This window comes from Triticum dicoccoides, chromosome 5B (genome assembly GCF_002162155.2).
Source record: "Triticum dicoccoides isolate Atlit2015 ecotype Zavitan chromosome 5B, WEW_v2.0, whole genome shotgun sequence".
NCBI classification, from domain to species: domain Eukaryota; kingdom Viridiplantae; phylum Streptophyta; class Magnoliopsida; order Poales; family Poaceae; genus Triticum; species Triticum dicoccoides.
Window position 1 is genome coordinate 12944010 of NC_041389.1, and position 20594 is coordinate 12964603.

The 20594-nt window shown below is 42.5% G+C and overlaps 1 protein-coding gene across 1 annotated transcript; it reads right to left on the reverse strand.

The window, feature by feature from the left end:
• Positions 1 to 1616: 1616 nt before the first annotated feature.
• On the reverse strand, positions 1617 to 9505 carry LOC119307064 (short integuments 2, mitochondrial-like). Its single transcript, XM_037583148.1, has 8 exons — positions 9229 to 9505; positions 8727 to 8831; positions 8500 to 8577; positions 7770 to 7911; positions 7039 to 7109; positions 5837 to 5933; positions 5437 to 5648; positions 1617 to 2429 (listed from the first exon to the last, which is right to left on the reverse strand). The coding sequence occupies exons 1-8, from the start codon at positions 9388 to 9390 to the stop codon at positions 2184 to 2186; spliced, it is 1113 nt and encodes a 370-aa protein (XP_037439045.1). The 5' UTR covers positions 9391 to 9505; the 3' UTR covers positions 1617 to 2183.
• Between the last annotated feature and the right edge of the window lie 11089 nt (positions 9506 to 20594).

Consider the following 20594-nt stretch of genomic DNA (forward strand, 5'->3'; position numbering starts at 1 on the left):
GCACGCGACGGCGGTGTGCATCCGCGACAACCGGTACTGCTACCACACTCTGTACAACACCCATGACATTTCCACCAGTAAGTGTTATTTATTCCTAGTAGTAACTAGTAATCTGCTCCTTTTTGTGCTGCAATGTATGTATGTATGTATGCAGTGTTTCTAATTACCAACTTACTTTTGTTATCGACGTACATCTATCCAGCTCCGTCATTTCTCGGAGATTGCACGGCAAAACCGATGCTGCAGTTCTTCTACCTGTGTTTGCCAGGCTCCAGGTTGCTCCTTGGTCCCGTTAGCGTGTACGGAATAATTGCCATTCGAGATGACCTGGAGCGGCGGCGGAATTATGTCTTGAACCGTAACAGAGATGGTGTTGTCAGAATTGAGGAGCAGCAGGAGGAGGTAACCGACAGAGACTTGCTTTTAATAGTTTACAAGGAAGGTGGTTTTATCATGTAGATGCATGTTTATATCGAGTTAATGTGTTCTGTTAGTGCATTCTAATGCATCGGAAACTGGATGTATACTAGCTTGCCTCTTTGTTGCAACAATGCACAAGATTGTTGTTTAAATTGCAGCAGGAACACTTTTACTTGCCTCTTTGTAGCCCTTGTCAAGGAATGTACGTGATTGATCTGGCATTTGTAGGGTGAAAAACGAAGGGGGGCGGATAATCCGACAAACAACTATTCTCAGCGTATGCCGAGACTGAGATCCATGCACACTTCGACGACGAGCTGGGTGGATGGATCTCCAACGATGTCTGCAAACTGGACATAGGATTCGTGGCCCTCGCGCGAAGCGTGGAGGCTGTAATACAAGTGTAGGCAAAGGTCGATGACCACCGTCCTCAGCATTTGCGGTTCCCCGGCTTGAGCACTGGCTACTGTGATGAGATCGTGTTGTTCGACGGGAAAGAAACTGTTTGAGGTTGAATTTCTCCTTGTAAAGTCCTTGTGTGATGAAACAACAGAAGGCTGAGGTATTCAAATACTGAATACATGAACATGCTGTGTGTGCTCGATATTCTATGCTTGATTGGCATTATATTTTTCAGTGCTAGCTAATGCTTTATCTTAATTTCCATGCATCTTTCCGGTGTTCTGTGTGCATAACGATCCAATATATTTTGTGATCTAGATATGTTAGTTAACTTTTGATTCCATGCTCTTCTGGTGGTTTGTTTTACGGATTTGATTATATTCTTTTTGTGGTATATAACAACTAATTTATAACTCTAATTTTGGGCCAAAGTTAGGCTCGAAACTGAAGGAGAGAATCATAAACCTGGACGGAGGAAGTAGCATAAATAAAAGTAGCAAGCGTGGTCTCAAAATAGGTAAGTAACTGTAAGATGACAAAGCATAAATATGTTTCATAGAGTTAGAAAAGATAACACAAAGTCGCAAACCACACACACAAAAAAAACATGCAGATAGGAAGTGGCCAAACCGCTGTGCTACTAGTCACCCCCATTTTGCTAGTGTCATCTGCCATGGCTCTCCTCCGATTACGACCTCAAGTTGTCGGGGGAAGGGGGCCTCCGGACTCTTTGCACGGCGTGTACAGCAGTAGTTTAGGCTAGTTTGCTTAGTCTTTCAGTCTCATATTCAAGAGATCCAAAACATTTCTAGCTTGCATCATGAGTGAAATTCACAGCATCAGGAGATCCAAAACCTTTTTCAGCTTACCATGGCTACTCTAATCAATCATAAAGAGTTACTACTAGCAGACTTCTCTTTACATATATACCGAAAATAGGTTGATTAGCAAATCTGTTGCTGCATCATTCTTGCTGCCTACGGGTTGTACGTATTGGTGCCCCACCGACGGTCCAAGGAACCCACCTGCTGATGATGCAAAATCGGTTCCCCTACGTGCGTAAAGTTTCCTAAAGACCTTGCACAACCACTTCCACCAAAATCTCGGGAGAAAGGGGACGAAAAGAACACAGGGAAAAAAAGAAAGAAAGAGCACCCAATCCACATAGGCAAAGAGCCCACCACCAAATAAGAGGCAAGCGGAGAAACCCTACAAGGGAATCTGCGCAGCAAGGCACACGTCTGCTTCTAGTTATCTATGAGTGGTGCTGAACATTGTGACACATTTGCATTACTTCACAACAAAACTATTCCTGGAAGATTGCAATCACCTGGCACTCAAAGGCAAGTGAATCTTCCCCTTCACTGCTGGCCAGGAAGGTCGTCGAGGATGAACGGGCCGAGCTTCCCCGATCGGAAAAGAGTCAATAACTTCTTGGAGGCCGGGCCATGTGATTCATCAAGCGGTTTGTGGGGTATTCTGAACACCTTTCGAAGGGCAACAAGCTGTGAGTCAATTAGACTTTCCAGCTCGTTATCTTCATCGAGGTTGCCTGTGAATTCCATGGCTGTACTGCACAGCGTTCTCTGGACCTCTATCACCAAGTCCTGTAACAGGAGGATGAGGTTGTTAACTCCTATAGGAAATAGATGACTTGGGAGGAAACCATTGATTACCACAGTATCATGGGCACAGTAAGTTTTTTTTTTAAGGTTAAATGTGCAATTTGCACCGTACGAATAGTATATGCATAATAACAATGAACAACGAGCAGCTTTTGATTGGACAGAAAAATGATAGTGGGAAGTTCTGTGTAAGTTTATTATCCTGTGCTATCTTGAAGACGAGTCACAAAATCAACTCTGACACACAAGCAGAAATGATGAAGCAAACAAGTGGGAACACAAAGGACTGAGCAAAAAAAGAGAAATACATGAAAATAATTGGCAAGTCAACAAAATGTACTATTTTACAGTTCAATTATATTTAATTAGAATAATTAACAAGATATGGCAGATAGACATAATCACATGGTGGGAGTTCAACTAGCACAAAGTGTGCTGCAGGACTCATCTACCTGGATATGGGCCCTTTTGGATCTCAACCACTATTAATGTCTTGTATGCCGAGGTGTACACAACACAGGAACTATAGTGACACACATCAGCGCAATGCACTACAGCATTGCATGATAACTGCTGTGGTAGGATAGATAGATAGATAGAATTGCACTAACTAATATGGTGGGTTTTACACGTGGATGCAGCACACTTGACCAAAACTATGTTATGAGCACACATTAATCAAATCAATAAAACCACATTATCAACTTCTGCCATGGCCCTAAATTAGATAAGGAAATACAAATTAGCATCTGTTGGCATTATTCCTTACAATTTTGCAGGACGAGCTAGAATAGTGCTGGAGTGAAAACAAGCCTGAAGCTATGTGAGGCACACAGAAAGTTGATAATTTAGCATCATACTAAAATAAAAACATGCAAACAAAAGATATCCCATGGTCTCATAAAAAAAAGATATACATGGCGACTAAATTCTTATCCACGAATAAATTCTCCATTATGGGTCTGCTTTGTTGGAGAACAAAGTCGAATGGAATGCCATGGTTCCATTCCATGGAGTGGGTTGGTTTCATTCCTGTGCTTGGTTGTGGGCATTATGTGCAATGGAATGGTTACATTTCAGTGTTTGGTTCGAGAGATGGAATAGAATAAATTTGGTTCAGCTCACCTCTTGTGTAGAAAAGGGTGAGATTACCTTTCAATGCACCAACCAGCATACAGAAGCAAAAATCACAAAAGACTAGCGTTTTGTTGGAAAAATCATATACTGATGCCTATGTTTTACATGTGTAAAATTTATTACTATATAAACCACACCATGGACAGTGTGGACTAGCCTTTTTCTTTTCCTTCAATGCTCAGAATTCTAACTCTGATAGAGCAGCTATAAGAATGCAGGAAAACAAGGGTCGATGCTATGGGACGTGATAAAGTGAGGGGAAAACAAAAGAAAACAAGGAGGAAACTTGCTAGCAGCTAGCTGATGTTGTAGCACTAGAGCAAATCACCCTACTAGCCGATGCTGCTGTCGCTTCTCTCTCTGCTAGCCGCTCCCACTCTCTGGTGCTGCTGCTGCGTGCTAGCTGCTTCTTTCCCAGGCTTCCCCTGCTGCTCCGCCGAGGCTCGTCGCTGCTCCGCTCATGCCTGGCCACTGACGCCACAAGCAGCTGCTGCCGAGGAGTGCCGCACAGGCATCACACCGCCACTGAGGAGCGCCGCCCATGAATCGATCCGCCTGCACGCTGCCCTGCGAGCCGACGCCGCTGATTTTGCTTCGCTGCTAGCCCTACGCCGCTAACCGCCTTCTCGCTGGGAGTGCCACTGTTTTCCCTTTGCTATGCCCACCGCCACTGTTCTTTCCATCTCCACCACCACGTTGTGCAAGAGAGAGATGATGAGATAGGTGGGTTAGGTGGGGGTGAGAGACGTGGATGGTGAGATGAGATTGTTTTTTCCGCTAAGAGCTGGAACCATGTAATTCCAAAGATTTGGAGGAATCAGTGGATTCCGGATCTTCTAGCTAGCAGTCTAGCACAGCCAAAAAATATGCTGAAATCCAATTTTGCCGCACATATTTTAAGCAAACCTTGGTGCAGATAGTTTAATCTGCAGTGAATCAAAGATTGTGGCTTCAAAATTATCAACTTCTGCCATGGTACTATACTAGTTTGCACGACAAAGTTATCATTATTTCGAACAATTTTGCAAGACACTAGGCCATGATACAGCAGTGTCAAATGACCGAAGCAATGAATTGTGGGTACATAAAATGTCAACAGTCTAGCATTAATGTATAGTAACATAGACATGCCAGAATAGATATTCTATGGCGAAGAATTTATTTTGTGAATAAATTCACTATTGGACTTGTTGCCAGCAAAACCACACAAAATTGGCTGAAATCCGACTTTGCTACACACAATCTGAGCAAACCTCCAAGCTGACTGTTTAATTTGCAGAGTTCAAAACAGAGTATGACAGAAAACAAACTAACAAAAACTAGATGGATGTGTAATGTTTGCTAATGACACAACTTTGCCTAATGCTAGCCCCAGCTAGCAGAGAAATGAAGATAAAGATAAATGTATACCTAGCAGGTTAGCGATATCAATCACCAGCACTTCACAATTACTTTATAACTACCATGTCAGTTACTGACAAGCTAGCTGCATAGAGTGCAACAGAGCAATTAACAAAGAGGGTGGCATCTAATGAAAAAAAAAACCATGACTTGAAGCTACAAATAATGCAAGCTCACATCACATGTGAACCATACCCATTTCATGCTAATCCAGTGCATCTGATTTAAAAAACTTCAGGTGGAAGGATCACACCGATTGTAAGTATCCTGAGTTATTATTATTTTCAAAATAACCATCCATGTGATCCTCAAACCCTCATATATCTAATACATCCTAATGTCAGCTGATGGCACACAAGAAAAGTTTGCATGATAGCACCTGGATATGGGTTTGGAGAGACATGCCCACTTAATTGGCTCATGCCGTGCATTTTCTGATAAGAGCCAGTACCTGAACATACAAGGCATCGGAATTGTTAAAACGCTGCCTCCTCTGCAGTGAACCTCTAGACCCTTTTTCACAACTGTCATCTGGATCTTCATCGAATTCTTCTCTTCTGTGTAGCAATCGCTCCCAATGTAGAGGGGTTTTTCTAATATTAAGAAGAGATAATAAATATTTGGCTATACGCTCCTCTCCAACCACCGAATCTTTAACAGCTCCTGTACATAAACAGAAAAGTACAATATTACAATGTGGCAGTACAAGTATGTGAAAAATCCAAATATCAGAGGAGAGTAAAACTAGTAAACAAACCATGATAATCATTACGAGGAAGGCATGCCAATAATCTTGCTCTTCAGATAATTGTTGGCACAGAGAAAAGGACAGTACAGAATAAGAATCTAACCTGTCAGAGCAAGCTTTAGACCTGTTTCCATGTCTGGAATGCTTGGCACTAGAACACCTGGTGTATCAAGCACGTAGATGCTCGGCTGGCTTGCAATCTATCAAAAAAACATTGCATTGTTTAATGAACTCAGTTAATCATAACAGAAGAGACCAAACAACAGGGCACTGTCCTAGAAATGGCTCGTACTTCTACAAATGCACTCACTTGAATAAAGGGTCACTGGCACAGCAGTTCCATGTGTGGACAGTTGAAAATTTACTGAGCTGATTGTTTTCGTGAAAGAGAATGGAGTCGGGGTTAAATGAAATAATTACCAGCCGAGCGCGATGACAGGGGCACATATGGCATATGGGCCAAGGACACACTTTGCCAAATGTTAGGCAGACAAGTTAGGCAAGTGTTTGGTCGCAGCCACAACACACTTTCTTAGCCTCTTACCCCACTTTTCATAGTCATTTGCTAGCCAACTTCTGCCACAAGTGTGCAACCAATTTTGCTGCCTTGCCACACTTGTAGCACAAAGGTGGGGTACAGCATGGAAGTCAACTAAACATGCCCTAAATGAATTGTACCAGGTTGTGGGTTGCATGCCCAAGTTGCCCGTCGTATGGATATGTTTAAAATGTACGCAGAACGAAGAGAATTGAGATCACAGAAGTAAAAAAAGGCAATTCCTGGCATCTATTTTCTCATGTGTCTTTGTTTTTATGCTGTCCCCAAATCTTAGCTAAGATTGTGCATATGTGCCGTGACTAAGATCTTCTATTTTGTGAGCTTCAAGGCACATAGGTAACTAATTTAGTTGCCAGATAGAGCTGCAAAGCAAGACTTGCCAGTATATATAAACTAACTATAATTAAAAACTTGAAGTTAAAACATAGTTTGTATCTTCCTAGTAGGAATAAGAGGGAAAAAGATTCCAAGCTCCCAGCAGCTAGTCCATATCCATGGATGTGTGCCTATTTGCATTGAATACTACATCTAGTATTGAATATGCGTGAATAACATGAAGTAACAAACAAAAAGGTACTCAAATATGACTCAACTGGGCAGTCATTCATGTGCATAATATAACTGACAAAGCAGTCAGGTTAACATGTGATGTCTGTTGTTTTTCCTAGTATCTAGTGCAGTGATAATGAGCTTCTGGAAAAAATAAATTAACAAATTCAGTCGTGCCATTAACCTTAGAGCCTCACCTTATATCCTGCAATGTCTTGTGTAACTCCAGGGAGAGGTCCAACTCTAGCCCGCTTCATCTTATCGTTCACTGGGAATAGAGCAACAACAAACATGGATAACCAAGGAAATAAACAATATCCCTCTTTATTCTAAAACTGACTATTAATGCAGCACCCACATTAAGCCACATCACCCTAAAAAGACCAGTCATTGGATTATATTGAGGGTCAATCAAGTCAGTTAAATCTAAACAGTTAAGACCTACAAATAGCCTTGTCTTTTGGTCAAATAACACATCCCTTGATGAAATGGTATCTCTTTGTTAAAAGACATGTCCCTCGGTGAAAAGGTGTTTCTTCATGGAAAGACACGTCAGTTGGTGAAAAGACGTCTCTTCGTGCAAAGACACGTCCCTTTGTGAAATGATCTTTCTTCGCAGAAAAACATATTAGAAAAAGATTGAAAAGAAACATAATATTTTTTAGATTACCACATTAGAAAAATTCACTTTGTAACTTCCCAAAAGATGCCACCATTGAAACTGTCTTAACTGTGCCAGAAAACTAATGTACCAAAATTTAGCATTTCAATTTGGTTATGCACTTCAACAACATTTGAACTTTGCAACTCTATGCTTAAAAATACAAATTTTATATATAAATATTTCAGAATAAACTAACTAAAACAATCTAATAATACCTGCAGCAAAGTGTGGGCTTTACACTAGTTTCTGTTATATTGGTCATACCTGGAAATCTAGAATTGGCAATTCTATGAATGGAATTAATGAGTGCAGACTTTCCAACATTGGGGACACCAACTACCATAACAAGAAGTGTGGGCTCTTTCAAGATTGCTTCCCTTAGTTTCAACTCCACAAGCCCAAGCAGCTGTCAGTTACAGAAGAAAACATTAGATGTCTTAAACACTTAAAACCTACACTTAGGACTAAATGAAGCAAATCATCATCTAGGCCAGCGCAGTTAAAAACTTGAAATACTTACAGAGCCAAACTGAGGTTGAGTCAAATGAAACGAAAAAGATACCAAAATCCAGTTAATAACATACAAGAAACAGTTCCATAAGTCTGAATTCTAGTACAAACCTACTTCAATTGATATTCCTATTGATCCGGGAGTTACTATGAAGGTTCAGTCATCATGTGTCCTATTAAGTTTTAAGCCAGCTCATGTCCTAGTAGGTTAAGTTTAGAATTGTAGTAGAATCCCTGGTAGTGGAAGGCTCTGGTTATGAATGACCTTTACCAGCGCAGAATACAGAATTTCAGCAAGTGGCCTAGGCGTCTAGCGGCCAGTTACCCCTACAATTACTAATTAGGTAAATGAACCCCGCTCTCAAAGTTGCAAATAGTTTCAGAGCTTTAACATCTGATTGATGCTTTCAGTGTAATACAGAAGATATCATGTGAGGTTTACACAAAGAAAAATGGATAAACATGACAGTAACAGTTAGCTAACCTGATTAATAGAGTTGCTGCTATGTGCATTTAATGAGATGCAATCTTGCTTACATGACTGAAAATGGTCAAGCCACATCTGCATATTGGGGTAAACAAGATCTTGTGAGTATCAGCATCAGCACCAAATCTCATTGCGCATGCTAACAGGATTAAATCTCATGAATGTTTCAACAAGAGATAGTGCTTCCAGCCTGAGGAGGCTGGCCAAACTAGATAGGTGCTTACATTCATTATATTGGGATTCGCTAGATCTTTCTTGTTTAGAGCAAGGATACGCCTCTTAGCTGCAAGCACCGGCTGAAGGTCTTCGTTCGCTGAGGATAACGGAATCTGATCATAAGTTACATCAGTTGCAAGAAAGTAATCCACAGAGGAACAGAATCACAAGAGGCAAACAAACACTCATCAAATAGGCAGTTAGAATGATGACAATGCATGAAGCACATTTTGTCAACTTTGTAGATGCTGCTACATTTTCTTTGGCGGGCATCTTGATTATTCATTACATACTTGTAACAAAGTAAGAAGTGAGACCTTATGTTCGGTTTCAAAATGTGTTTAGTTGCACGCAAGAAGGACATAATAAAAGATGGCGCTGTAGGAAAGCCATTTCATCGAACACCCTACGTGCAGCAGGAACCTGCCTCCCTTGTGACCAACGCGAGGCATTTCCGAAACAGGATAGCCGTGAGTAATGGGAGGCGAGCGGGTGGGGGTGGGGGCTTACGCGGGCGTCGCGGACCTCGATGACGAGGTCGGCGAGCTTGAGGCGGTCGCGGATGGCGCGTGAGGCGGCAGCCATGTGGCCGGGGAACCAGTTGATGGCTCCGCCGCCGGCGTTGAAGGCCATCTCACTGGCGCGCTTTCCGGCCCGCGTCAGGCCCCGCATCCTGGCTGTGGCGTCTCAACCCCACGTCGGCGGCGGCGGCGGCGGCGGCGGCGCTGCCCCGGGGGACGCCGTGTCTCTCGCTACAAAAGGCTTTACAAGCTGGGACTGCCTTTTTTTCCAGGGAAATTTAGGCAAAAAACCGCCAGTGCAATGCTGGTTTTGTTTCGCCCGGTTTCGGCCCAAGCAAGCCCACTACATCTTGCGCAGCGCAGGGAAAAAACGTCAGTGCATCTTGCCTACTACGAGATGTAGCTCTCTCTTGACTCGAGTTTTTTTAACAAGGTACAAATGCAGATGTTCGCATACACGCACATACACTCAATTATATGAACGCAAATACGCACACCCTACCTTTATGAGCACCCTTGAGATACTGAATCGGCACATCATTTTGAGATTCACAAAGTCGTCACAAACAGCTTCGTAGTCGACAGTAATGTATCATCTTATTGAACGCACATCGTCGGAAGGCCTGAAAGAAATTTAGAAAAATGTGACCATCAATATCAAGTCTGGGACTTGAATCCTGGTGGGTCAGTTCCACCACAAGAAACCTCATCACCTGAGCTACGCTCAGTTCACACCCGAGTTGTGTTGTGTAACAAGAAAGTAGGGTCTAGTAGAACGCCCATAATATTGGAACAGGTTGTTGAAAGGGGTCGCCTGCTTATCCATTAAACATTCTACTTTTCCCCACATACTCAGGTTAAAATACCCATGGATGTTTCATTTCTTGACTTGCTTTATATGATTTTGAAAATATAAATTTTCTTCAAGCCTCTTGCTCACATCTCTCATTAAAGTGTGCTATTCTATGATGCCCGCTTGGTGTGTTTTGCTTGTTCGGTCGCTGTGTTCGCTCACTCATTTTGCCTTTTTATCTTCTTCTATTGTACACTAGCTAAAGTGGTCTGATTTTTCTTCATTTTCTCTTTCTGTTTTCCTTTATGATTTTATTGGTTTTCTTTAGTTTTAACTGAATTTTCTTTTCTTTCTTTTTCTATGTGTTTTTCATACAACTTTCATCGCCTTTCTTTGGTTTTCAATTTTTTATTTTCTTTTTCCCCTTTTCCGTGTTTTTCTTTATGTTTATCATTAGGGTTTTTCATTTTCACAAGGCTTTCTCTTACTTTTTCAGCTGTGTGGTTTCTTTATAGTTTTCATTGTTTTTCTGTTTGGGTTCTAGTCTTCACTGTTTATTTATGTTCGTTTTTCTTTTTTATATTTTTCTTCTTTTGTTTTCTTTCTTTTTTGAAAATACATGTGTACTTCTTTATATACATCATACAATTATTGTATACAATAAGAATTTTGTTTATTCATGTTTAACATCTTTCAAATACATAATTAACATGTTTTAAATATATATTTTCATTCATACATTTTTCTGTTGTCGATTTTTCGTATACATCAGAAATATTTTTATACATGATATTTTTTTTTCAAATATATGTTTTAATATCTATCTTTATCCATACACGGGGTAGATTTTTTGTGTACATCAAGAACATTTTTATAAACGTCTAATATTTTTTAAGTGATAAAAAAATTTAGATATATGTTTTGATGTCTATTTTTTTATACACCTTGTACATTTCATATACATCAGGAACATTTTTCTATATATGTTTATAATTTTATAAATACATGGTTAACATGTTTGTATAATGTCGCATACACTTTTTGGAAACATGTGAACATTTTTTTCTCACAATAATTTTTCGAATGCTATCAACATTTTTTTAAACATTAAGCTAACAATTTTTACACCATGTTAATATTTTTATAATTCACCCTTTTTGATATTTTTCATCCAATTAAATTTCTGAAAAATGTGCATTTAGAATATTTTTCTAACATATATATAAAGAAAACAAAAGACAAAAAAGAATGAATAAGAAAATAGAGGAAAGCTACTTGGGCCGACCCATTAGTAGGGAAAGCAGACGTGCATGTACGCTCGGTCTCGCACTAAGCAGCATATAGCCACGCCCAAGAAAAACTAAGAGCACCTCCAGCTAGCCCCTAAACATTACATGGCCTCTAAACAGTTTTTAGTAATACTTAGCCACCTACGCCCTCCACTATGATTTAGCGTTCTCAGCCGTCTGATATAATCATCAACAGCCCAAATCGCTAATTGTTCCGAGCGTCCGGACGACTCAATGCTAAAAGGGTCACTGCTTCTGAGATTGAATCAGGTCAATGTTACTCTTTTTTAGCACAATCCGTTAGGTTTTATTGATTGATGATCGTAGGAATACAAATTGTATCATAAGGTAAACCAAGCCAGGTGCCTCTACGATGATCTAGAGAAGATGCAAACCTAGCTAAATTGTGGGCTTCATAGTTTGAGCCTCATTTTTCATGGACAAAGTTACAAAGGGTGAAGGAAGATATCAGTGCTACAATTTTCTTAACCACTGCCTCATATTTCCCACTACTCTTGAAGCAATGTTCGTACGGGAGACCATTACTCGGACCATGGGGCGCATTCCATTCATGCAAGTCTCGTATTAACCAAGCCCGGTTTTCTTCTTTGGTCGTTACAGAAGGTCACTCCGGTAAGGATCTCCTCTGAGTCTTGTGTTTCTCGCCTGTCAGATGGAAGCACCGAGCCTTGCAGTGGCATCATGCGGTATGACTCGGCCAGCCGTCTTCGTCGTCATGCGCATGGAACCGCGGAACTTTTCCTGCCACAGTCCACCCTGAAACACCCGGGGACGCGATAGCGATAAGCTCAAACTCACCCTGGTCTCGCCTTCGACACAGACGTCGTTATTATCCAGCCAACTGACTTAAGAGGTGTTTGGTGGAAATCCCTATTTGTCGCACTTTGCGGCAAATTGTCGGCGTTTCGCACAGGGGGAGGCGCACTAACGAATCGACTGGGCCAGCCCATTTACACAGTTCGTTCGTTTCAGTTTGGAACTTCTTTTCTCCCGATTTTCAGGTTTTCTGTTTTCTGTTTTTCCAGTTTCCTTTTCTTCTTTCCCGTTTTCATTTCCTCTTTTTTTAATTTTTTTAATCTTTTTTTAAAATAATTTGAAATATCAAATATTCTTCAGAATTCAAAAGGTTGTCTCTCTTTTTTCGTTCACAATTTTCAAAAATGTTTGGAATTTCAGGGAAAAGTCCCGATTTCCGAATATTTTGTTCGAGATTTTCAGAAAATACTCAAAAATTTAGAAAATTTCTGTTTTCAAAATTTTGTTCATAAATTCAAAAATGTTCCCATTCTCAAAATGTGTTCACAAATTCAAAAATTTAGATAATGTTCGGGAATTTCAAAAGATGTTCCCACTTTTAAAATTTGTTTGCAAATATAAAAAATTGCTCATGTTTGAAGATTTGTTCGCAAATTCAAAATGAATTCTAGGAATTTAAAAATGTCCGCCTTTCAATTTTTTGTTCATTAATTTAAATAATGTTCAGGAATTTCACTTTCCAAATTGTTCACAAAATAATCATGTTTAAAAAATGTGTCCGTGAATTCAAAAATTGTTCAGGGAATTACAAAAAATGTTCGCCTTTGAATATTTGTTCACAAATTTCAAAAAATGTTCGGGAATTTCACTTTCCAAATTGTTCACAAAAAACAATCATGTTTTCAAAATGTGTTTGTGAAGTCAAAAATTGTTCATGGAATTTCAAAAAATGTTCTCCTTTGAATTTTTGTTCAAAAATTTCAAAAAATGTTCGGGAATTTCACTTTCCAAATTTTTCACCAAAAGAATCATGTTTTCAAAATGTGTTTGTGAATACAAAAATTGTTCAGGTTATTTCATAAAATGTTCATCTTTGAATTTTTGTTGACAAATTTCAAAAAATGTTCAGGAATTTCACTTTCCAAATTGTTCACGAAGAAAAATCATGTTTTCAAAATGTGTTCGTGAATTCAAAAATTGTTCAGGGAATTTTAATAAATGTTCGCCTTTCAATTACTGTTCACAAATTTCAAAAAATGTTCGGGAATTTCACTATCCAAATTGTTCACAAAAAAAAGCATGTTTTCAAAATGTGTTCATGAATTCAAAAAATGTTCGCCTCTGAATTTTTGTACAGAAATTTTAAAAATGTTTGGGAATTTCACTTTCCAAATTGTTCACAAAAAAAATCATATTTTCAAAATGTGTTCATGAATTCAAAAAATGTTAGTAATGACTAGTACAGATGCCCGTGCGTTGCAACGGGCTAAAAATATCGTAAAACCTGCTCCGTATGACAGTACGGGCCATATCTTATATCCAGTTTTGATAAACATCGGTAATAAGTTAATAATGTTATCGCTTTTCGGAGTAATTTTTTTGGAGTTTTGTGCATTAAAAAAAAGCGTGAACATATTTAAAAGCATGAAGGTTTGGAAAGCAAGAAAAATTCACTCTTTATCTTAAAAAAACACGTACGCTCTGTGTCCGCACTTAAAAAAAGGATTGTTAGTGCCCAGACATACTATAAAGTTGAGAAAATCGTCGGGATGTCCTTTGATGGCTTCTCCTTCATCTTGGCATTATCATCGGCGTGGAAGAGGAATGATGTAAGTGTTTTTAGTGGGATATACAGATGGTGAAATTGTTTAATCCAAAAGTTTTTTCTTAGAATTTTTAAAAGATTTAAATGCAAATGAATTTATTTTGAATGGAAGAGTAGTGGTGCATTCAAATGGGATTGTTTATATACATTTTTTTGTTGATATTCGAAAGCAAATAGGTTTTTACTATGCTGATTTTTTATAGAAAATGTTGGTTCCTGGGTTTGCAAGATTATGTTCCATTCTTTTTCATTTGCACTATTTGAACTTGGCCCAAAGATCGAACCTCACACACTCCCCATCATCAACATAAAAAGGAAAAAAATTCTAGTAAATTTTATGTGGAGGCCACGCCGTGTATGCCTTGTCTAAAATTTCACTCACTTTTCATTATTGTATCTGATAATGTGTTCATAAGATGTGGAAGGCATGAATTTATTTTTGGTGGAAGAGTAGTGGTGCATTCAAGTGAGATTGTTAATATATATATTTTTTGTTAATATTCAATTACTATGTTGATTTTTTTTAGAAAATATTGGTTGCTTGGTTTTCAAGATTATGTTCTGTTAAAAAAAGGTGCTCATTCAGGATTTTATTTTTTGCAATCGGTAGCACACACACCTGGAAATATCCAGCAGCTTCTGGTCGGTGGAGCCATTAAAAAAAGCAGCACCAAAAGAATCCCCACCGAGAGTTATCCTGCGTGGAGTCCTCATTACCAGAGGAGCGTTGGCTCGTCTTCTCCGCCCCTACCCCCCTTTCCAACGCGCGATGTGCTGCAGCCACACACACCCTGGTGGTGCTCTGCTCCAGCCATAACCCCCTCCACAACCAATGAACACTCCTCCCTCCCGCCCTGATGATCCTCGGTGCCAGGAGAGAACGCCGGAGATGGGCGAAGCGCCTTGCTTGGGGCCTAGCTCTGTCCTGTCCGTCGAGCGAAGCGCCAGGTCCGTCGTGCAGGCCGTGCTCCCCCGGGCCGGGCACTGTCTTGTAGTCGCCTTGCTTGGGGCCTAGCTCGCGGTGGTGACCATGCCCGGATTCGCTCCGTTCCCATTTTGATGCGGCTTGTTTTAATCCTCCCCATCTGCTTTTTTACAGATGTTGTTGATTCAACGGACAGACCTGCCGATCTGATTTCCCAGGCCGTCGCCTGTCGATTGATCCGATTTGGTTTGGACCTATGGCTGTTCTGTTAGCTGTTGATTGCGCGCTTATCTGATTCAGAGTTCTTCCTTCGAACTATGGATTGCGTGTATTCTCCCCTCTTTTCCCTCTTTGATTATAAGCTCCTTCGTTCTGTTCCTCCTTCACTGGTTGATTTCTGATGCGGCAAAGTCGCTCGCGTATATAAATTGATTGGATTGGATGCACATGAGCGAGGTGGGACTATTTTTGAGTTCTAATCCTCATAGAGAAGTGCGGGAGCCATGGAGGGGCGCGCTGGAGGGAGCAGCTTGGGTTCTCGCCGCCATGCTCGCCATGCCGTGCCATCTCTCGTTTCTCTCCTTCTTGGTTTTCCCCTCTCTCTCTCCCCCTCATGCTTCCTCGTTTTCTTTGAGGAGCACGGCGGCGCAACCATGGCGCCACCCAGGAGAACCCCAACGCCTTGCAAGGTCCATCTGCCGCTCGCCTGGATCCGGACGCCGTCGTCGTTCCACGCATCCAACTCGTCTGCCACCACCCTGTGCAGACCTCACTCAATCGGATCAAGCGAGAGAGCCGCCTGCCGTCGTCCCACACGCTCGTTGACCCACCTCGATCCAGAGATAGGGGTGGGCCCGCCAGCGGGGTAGGCGGCGGCGACGCACGGCGGCGACCTGCGGGCACGGTGGGGCGGGACGGGCGGCGGGCTGGAGGTGGGATCGGGAGGCAGACATGGCCGAGGAGGACGGGTCATGGCTGTTTCTTTTTTTCTTTTATCTCGCATGTACGGAGTACCAGTTTGTGTTTGTAATAAATGCAGGGGGTTTATGCAAAAACTAAACGTTTTTCCAGGGTGTCACTTAAACAGGGACTGCGGGTTGATTTCAAAGAAATAGAGGGGGGGTTTCGCAAAATCGCGCGCGACGACGTACGACCAGAAGCCATCGGTGCTTTATTAGTAGGTAAAGATAAAGAGGTAAAGATGGTGGCTAGCAATGTTCGTCAGTAGCAAGAGGTTCAGAAAATGTGTTCGTGTTTATGGGAATTTTTTCTATGTGATGTTTTAAGTTTCGCCGCTGTTGTTTACCTATTTAAACGCCACACTACCGTTATGAGACGAGAACTCGTGTCTAAGTGGCTAATGGCTTGCATACTGCGTGCAACCAACCTTGAGGTGTCGTGTTTGAATCCCAACGCGATCCCCTTCTTTTTCTGCCTTTTTTCACGTCGCAACCCATGCACTGGAAATGGGCCGGCCCAGCTGAGTCGCCATGTGTGAACCACCGACTGTTTGCCGCAACGATCACTAAATAGGAGGTCCCGTGTGTTGGTAGCTTGTATTAGGTCTAGCCAGGCACGCGTGGTGCAGTTTTGGCCCGTTTGGTAGCATGTGTTTTATTAGATTCTCGGCCCACGCGAACCTTAAAGCACCTCTGGGCCAGGCTCTGGAGGAGCGGTTGGATCGAACTTTTTTGCCAGTCAGTCCTGAGCGATGCTATCCATCGCATGTGGGTGGCTATCTTGGTGCAGTTATGTGCCACCTCATGCATGTCTTAATCTCTTCCATCTAACTCATTCTAATCTACACAACGGTGCTTCGATACACTAGAAGCCCATGACCCATCCAAAATACGGCCCAGAAAACCATGGAGCATGGGGCATCATCATCAACCCAATAAGGATAACTAGGCTAAGTCCCTACAGCCGGATCCTGAGCGGCCTGGCGGCTGAGGGGTAATATGTGGCATGGGAGACGACGGGAGCAATCAGCTACACCAGGAGTTGGTGGATACCTAAGATACCTCTCACCCACGATGCCTTAAAGTCAGTTACTCAACCTATGAAATAATCTAGTTAAATATGATAGTTACCAGCAATAAATGCCACGAAGCAATCGGTCACACCTGAGACCATAAACAACATTAATACCAGCCCATTACATACCCCCTCATAGCGCACTCTATATAAGCTGGGAGAGGAGCATCGGGCTAAGCGTTGAACATTCACGACTTTTACCTTACATCAAGAGCTAAGAACACCACAAGAGTAGGGTATTACCTCCACCCAAGAGGGCCTAAACCTGTATAATTCATGGCGCATATTCCCACATGCACTGTTCGGTAGATACGGTTGCTTCTACATTCGTACCCCCATAGTATTGTCAGGATTATATACACAACACTCCCTCTCTCTAATTTGTGTTATTAGACACTAGTAGAAAACAGGGCTACCGTTCGGGCCTGGCCAGCCCATTAGTCTCGGTTCTTCAAGAACCGGGACCCATGGGAGGTATTAGACCCGGTTCATGAGCCCATGGGGCCGGCCGGGGCCTCGCGGGCATTGGTCCCGGTTCGTGTGGAACCATTTGTCCCGGTTCAAGCCACGAACCGGGACCAATGGTTGACAACCATTGGTCCCGGTTCGTGGCTTGAACCGAGACAGAAGGTGGTTCTTTAGTCCCGGTTCATGCCGTGAACCGGGACAAATAACTTGCCTATATATACCCACCGCCACGGCAGAGCACTCTAGTGCTCTGTTTTTTGAATACGGCGAGGAAAGGGCATTTGGGTGCTCTAGTTCACCTCCTATGCACATGAGGTGTTCGATGAAATGCCTGAGCCACACTAGTTAAGCTTTCTCCTCTCGAAGCTCGACCTAGGAGCTCCATTTTTTTCGAGATTTGTCTAGATTTAGCGGTCCGTCATGCCCCGTCCCCGTTTTCACCGCCGTTGATCGCCCGCGCCGATCTTGTCGCCGGCACCACTGTGGTGAGACTCTTGTTCTTATCTTCTTTCTGATACTTGTCTGATTTTCTTGCTTTAGGTAGATATTTGCCTGATTTTCTTACTTTTGACACACATAATTATATATAATGCACGCAGATGAACCGGCAATGGATGTATGGTAACAGACACACCTCCGAGTACATTAAGGGCGTGCATAATTTTCTCGAAGTGGCTGAGGCAAACAAGCAGAATGGTTTTATGTGTTGTCCATGCACTAAATGTGGGAATACGAAGTCTTACTCTGACCAGAAAATCCTTCACACCCACCTACTTTACAAGGGTTTCATGCCACACTATAATGTTTGGACGAGGCACGGAGAAATAGGGGTTATGATGGAAGACGGCGAAGAAGAAGAGGACGATGACAACTATGTGCCCCCTGAATACGGTGATGCTGCAACGGGGGGAGCTGCTGAAGATCAAGAGGAACCAAACGATGTGCCCGATGATGCTGCAACGGGGCAAGCTGCTGAAGATCAAGAGGAACCAGACGATGTGCCCGATGATGATCTCCGCCGGGTCATTGTCGATGCAAGGACGCAATGCGAAAGTCAAAGCGAGAAGCTGAAGTTCGATCGCATGTTAGAGGATCACAAAAAAGGGTTGTACCCCAATTACGAAGATGGCAACACAAAGCTGGGTACCGTACTGGAATTGCTACAGTGGAAGGCAGAGAATGTTGTGCCTGACAAAGGATAGTGAATTGTCCGATAGTATGTACGTAGCAAAGAAGGTCGTATGCCCTCTAGGATTGGAGGTGGAGAAGATACATGCATGCCCTAATGACTGCATCCTCTACCGCGGTGCGTTCGAGGATTTGAACGCATGCCCGGTATGCGGTGCATTGCGGTATATGGGAAGAGAATTCCTACAAAGGTGATGTGGTATGCTCCTATAATACCACGGTTGAAACGATTGTTCAGAAATAAAGAGCATACCAAGTTGATGCGATGGCACAGTGAGGACCGTAAGAAAGACGGGAAGTTGAGAGCACCCGCTGACGGGTCGCAGTGGAGAAAAATTGAGAGAGAGTACTGGGCTGAGTTTGCACATGACCCAAGGAACGTATGGTTTGGTTTAAGCGCGGATGGCATTAATCCTTTCTGGGAGCAGAGCAGCAATCACATCACCTGGCCCGTGACTCTATGTATGTATAACCTTCCTCCTTGGATGTGCATGAAGCGGAAGTTCATTATGATGCCAGTTCTCATCCAAGGCCCTAAGCAACCCGACAACGCCATTGATGTGTACCTAAGGCCATTAGTTGAAGAACTTTTACAGTTTTGGAATGGAAACGGTGTACGTGCGTGGGACGAGCACAGACAGGAGGAATTTAACCTGCACGCGTTGTTGTTTGTAACCATCAACGATTGGCCCGCTCTCAGTAACCTTTCAGGACAGACAAACAAGGGATACCACGCATGCACGCACTGTTTAGCTGACACCGAAAGTATATACCTGGGAAGCTGCAGGAAGAATGTGTACCTGGGCCATCGTCGATTTCTTCCGACCAACCATCAATGTCGAAATAAAGGCAAGCATTTCAAAGGCGAGGCAGATCACCGGAAGAAGCCCGCCACGTGTACCGGTGCTTACGTACTTGCTATGGTCAATGATTTACACGTAATCTTTGGAAAGGATCCCGGCGGACTAGCTGTTCCGAGTGACGCTGAGGGACACACACCCATGTGGAAGAAGAAATCTATATTTTGGGACCTACCCTACTGGAAAGACCTAGAGGTCCGCTCTTCGATCGACGTGATGCACGTGACGAAGAACCTTTGCGTGAACCTTTTAGGCTTCTTGGGCGTGTATGGGAAGACAAAAGATACAGCTGAGGCACGGGAGGACCTGCAATGTTTGCACGAAAAAGACGGCATGCCTCCAAAGCAGTATGAAGGTCCTGCCAGCTACGCTCTTACCAAAGAAGAGAAGGAAATCTTCTTTGAATGCCGGCTTAGTATGAAGGTCCCGACTGGCTTCTCATCGAATATAAAGGGAATAATAAATATGGCAGAGAGAAAAAGTTTAGAACTTAAAGTCTCATGACTGCCACGTGATTATGATGTAACTGCTTCCGGTTGCATTGAGGGGGCTTCTACCGAAAAACGTCTGATTAGCCATTGTGAAGCTATGTGCATTCCTCAATGCAATCTCTCAGAAGGTGATCGATCCAGAAATCATACCAAGGCTAAGGAGCGATGTGGTGCAACGTCTTGTCAGTTTCAAGCTGGTGTTCCCATCATCCTTCTTCAATATCATGACGCACGTCCTAGTTCATCTAGTTGACGAGATTGTCATTCTGGGCCCCGTATTTCTACACAATATGTACCCCTTTGAGAGGTTCACGGGAGTCCTAAAGAAATATGTCCGTAACCGCGCTAGGCCAGAAGGAAGCATCTCCATGGGCCATCAAACAGAGGATGTCATTGGGTTTTGTGTTGACTTCATTCCTGGCGTTAAGAAGATAGGTCTCCCTAAATCGCGGTATGAGGGGAGACTGGCTGGAAAAGGCACGCTTGGAGGGGAGACAATAATATGCAGGGACGAATATTCTTGGTCTCAAGCACACTACACAGTTCTACAGAACTCTACCTTGGTGACCCTTTATGTCGATGAACACAAGAACAGTCTGCGCTCCAAACACCCGGAGCAGTGCGACGACTGGATTACATGTGAACACATCAGGACTTTCAATAGTTGGATGGAAACACGTCTCAGAGGTGAAAACACTGTTTGTG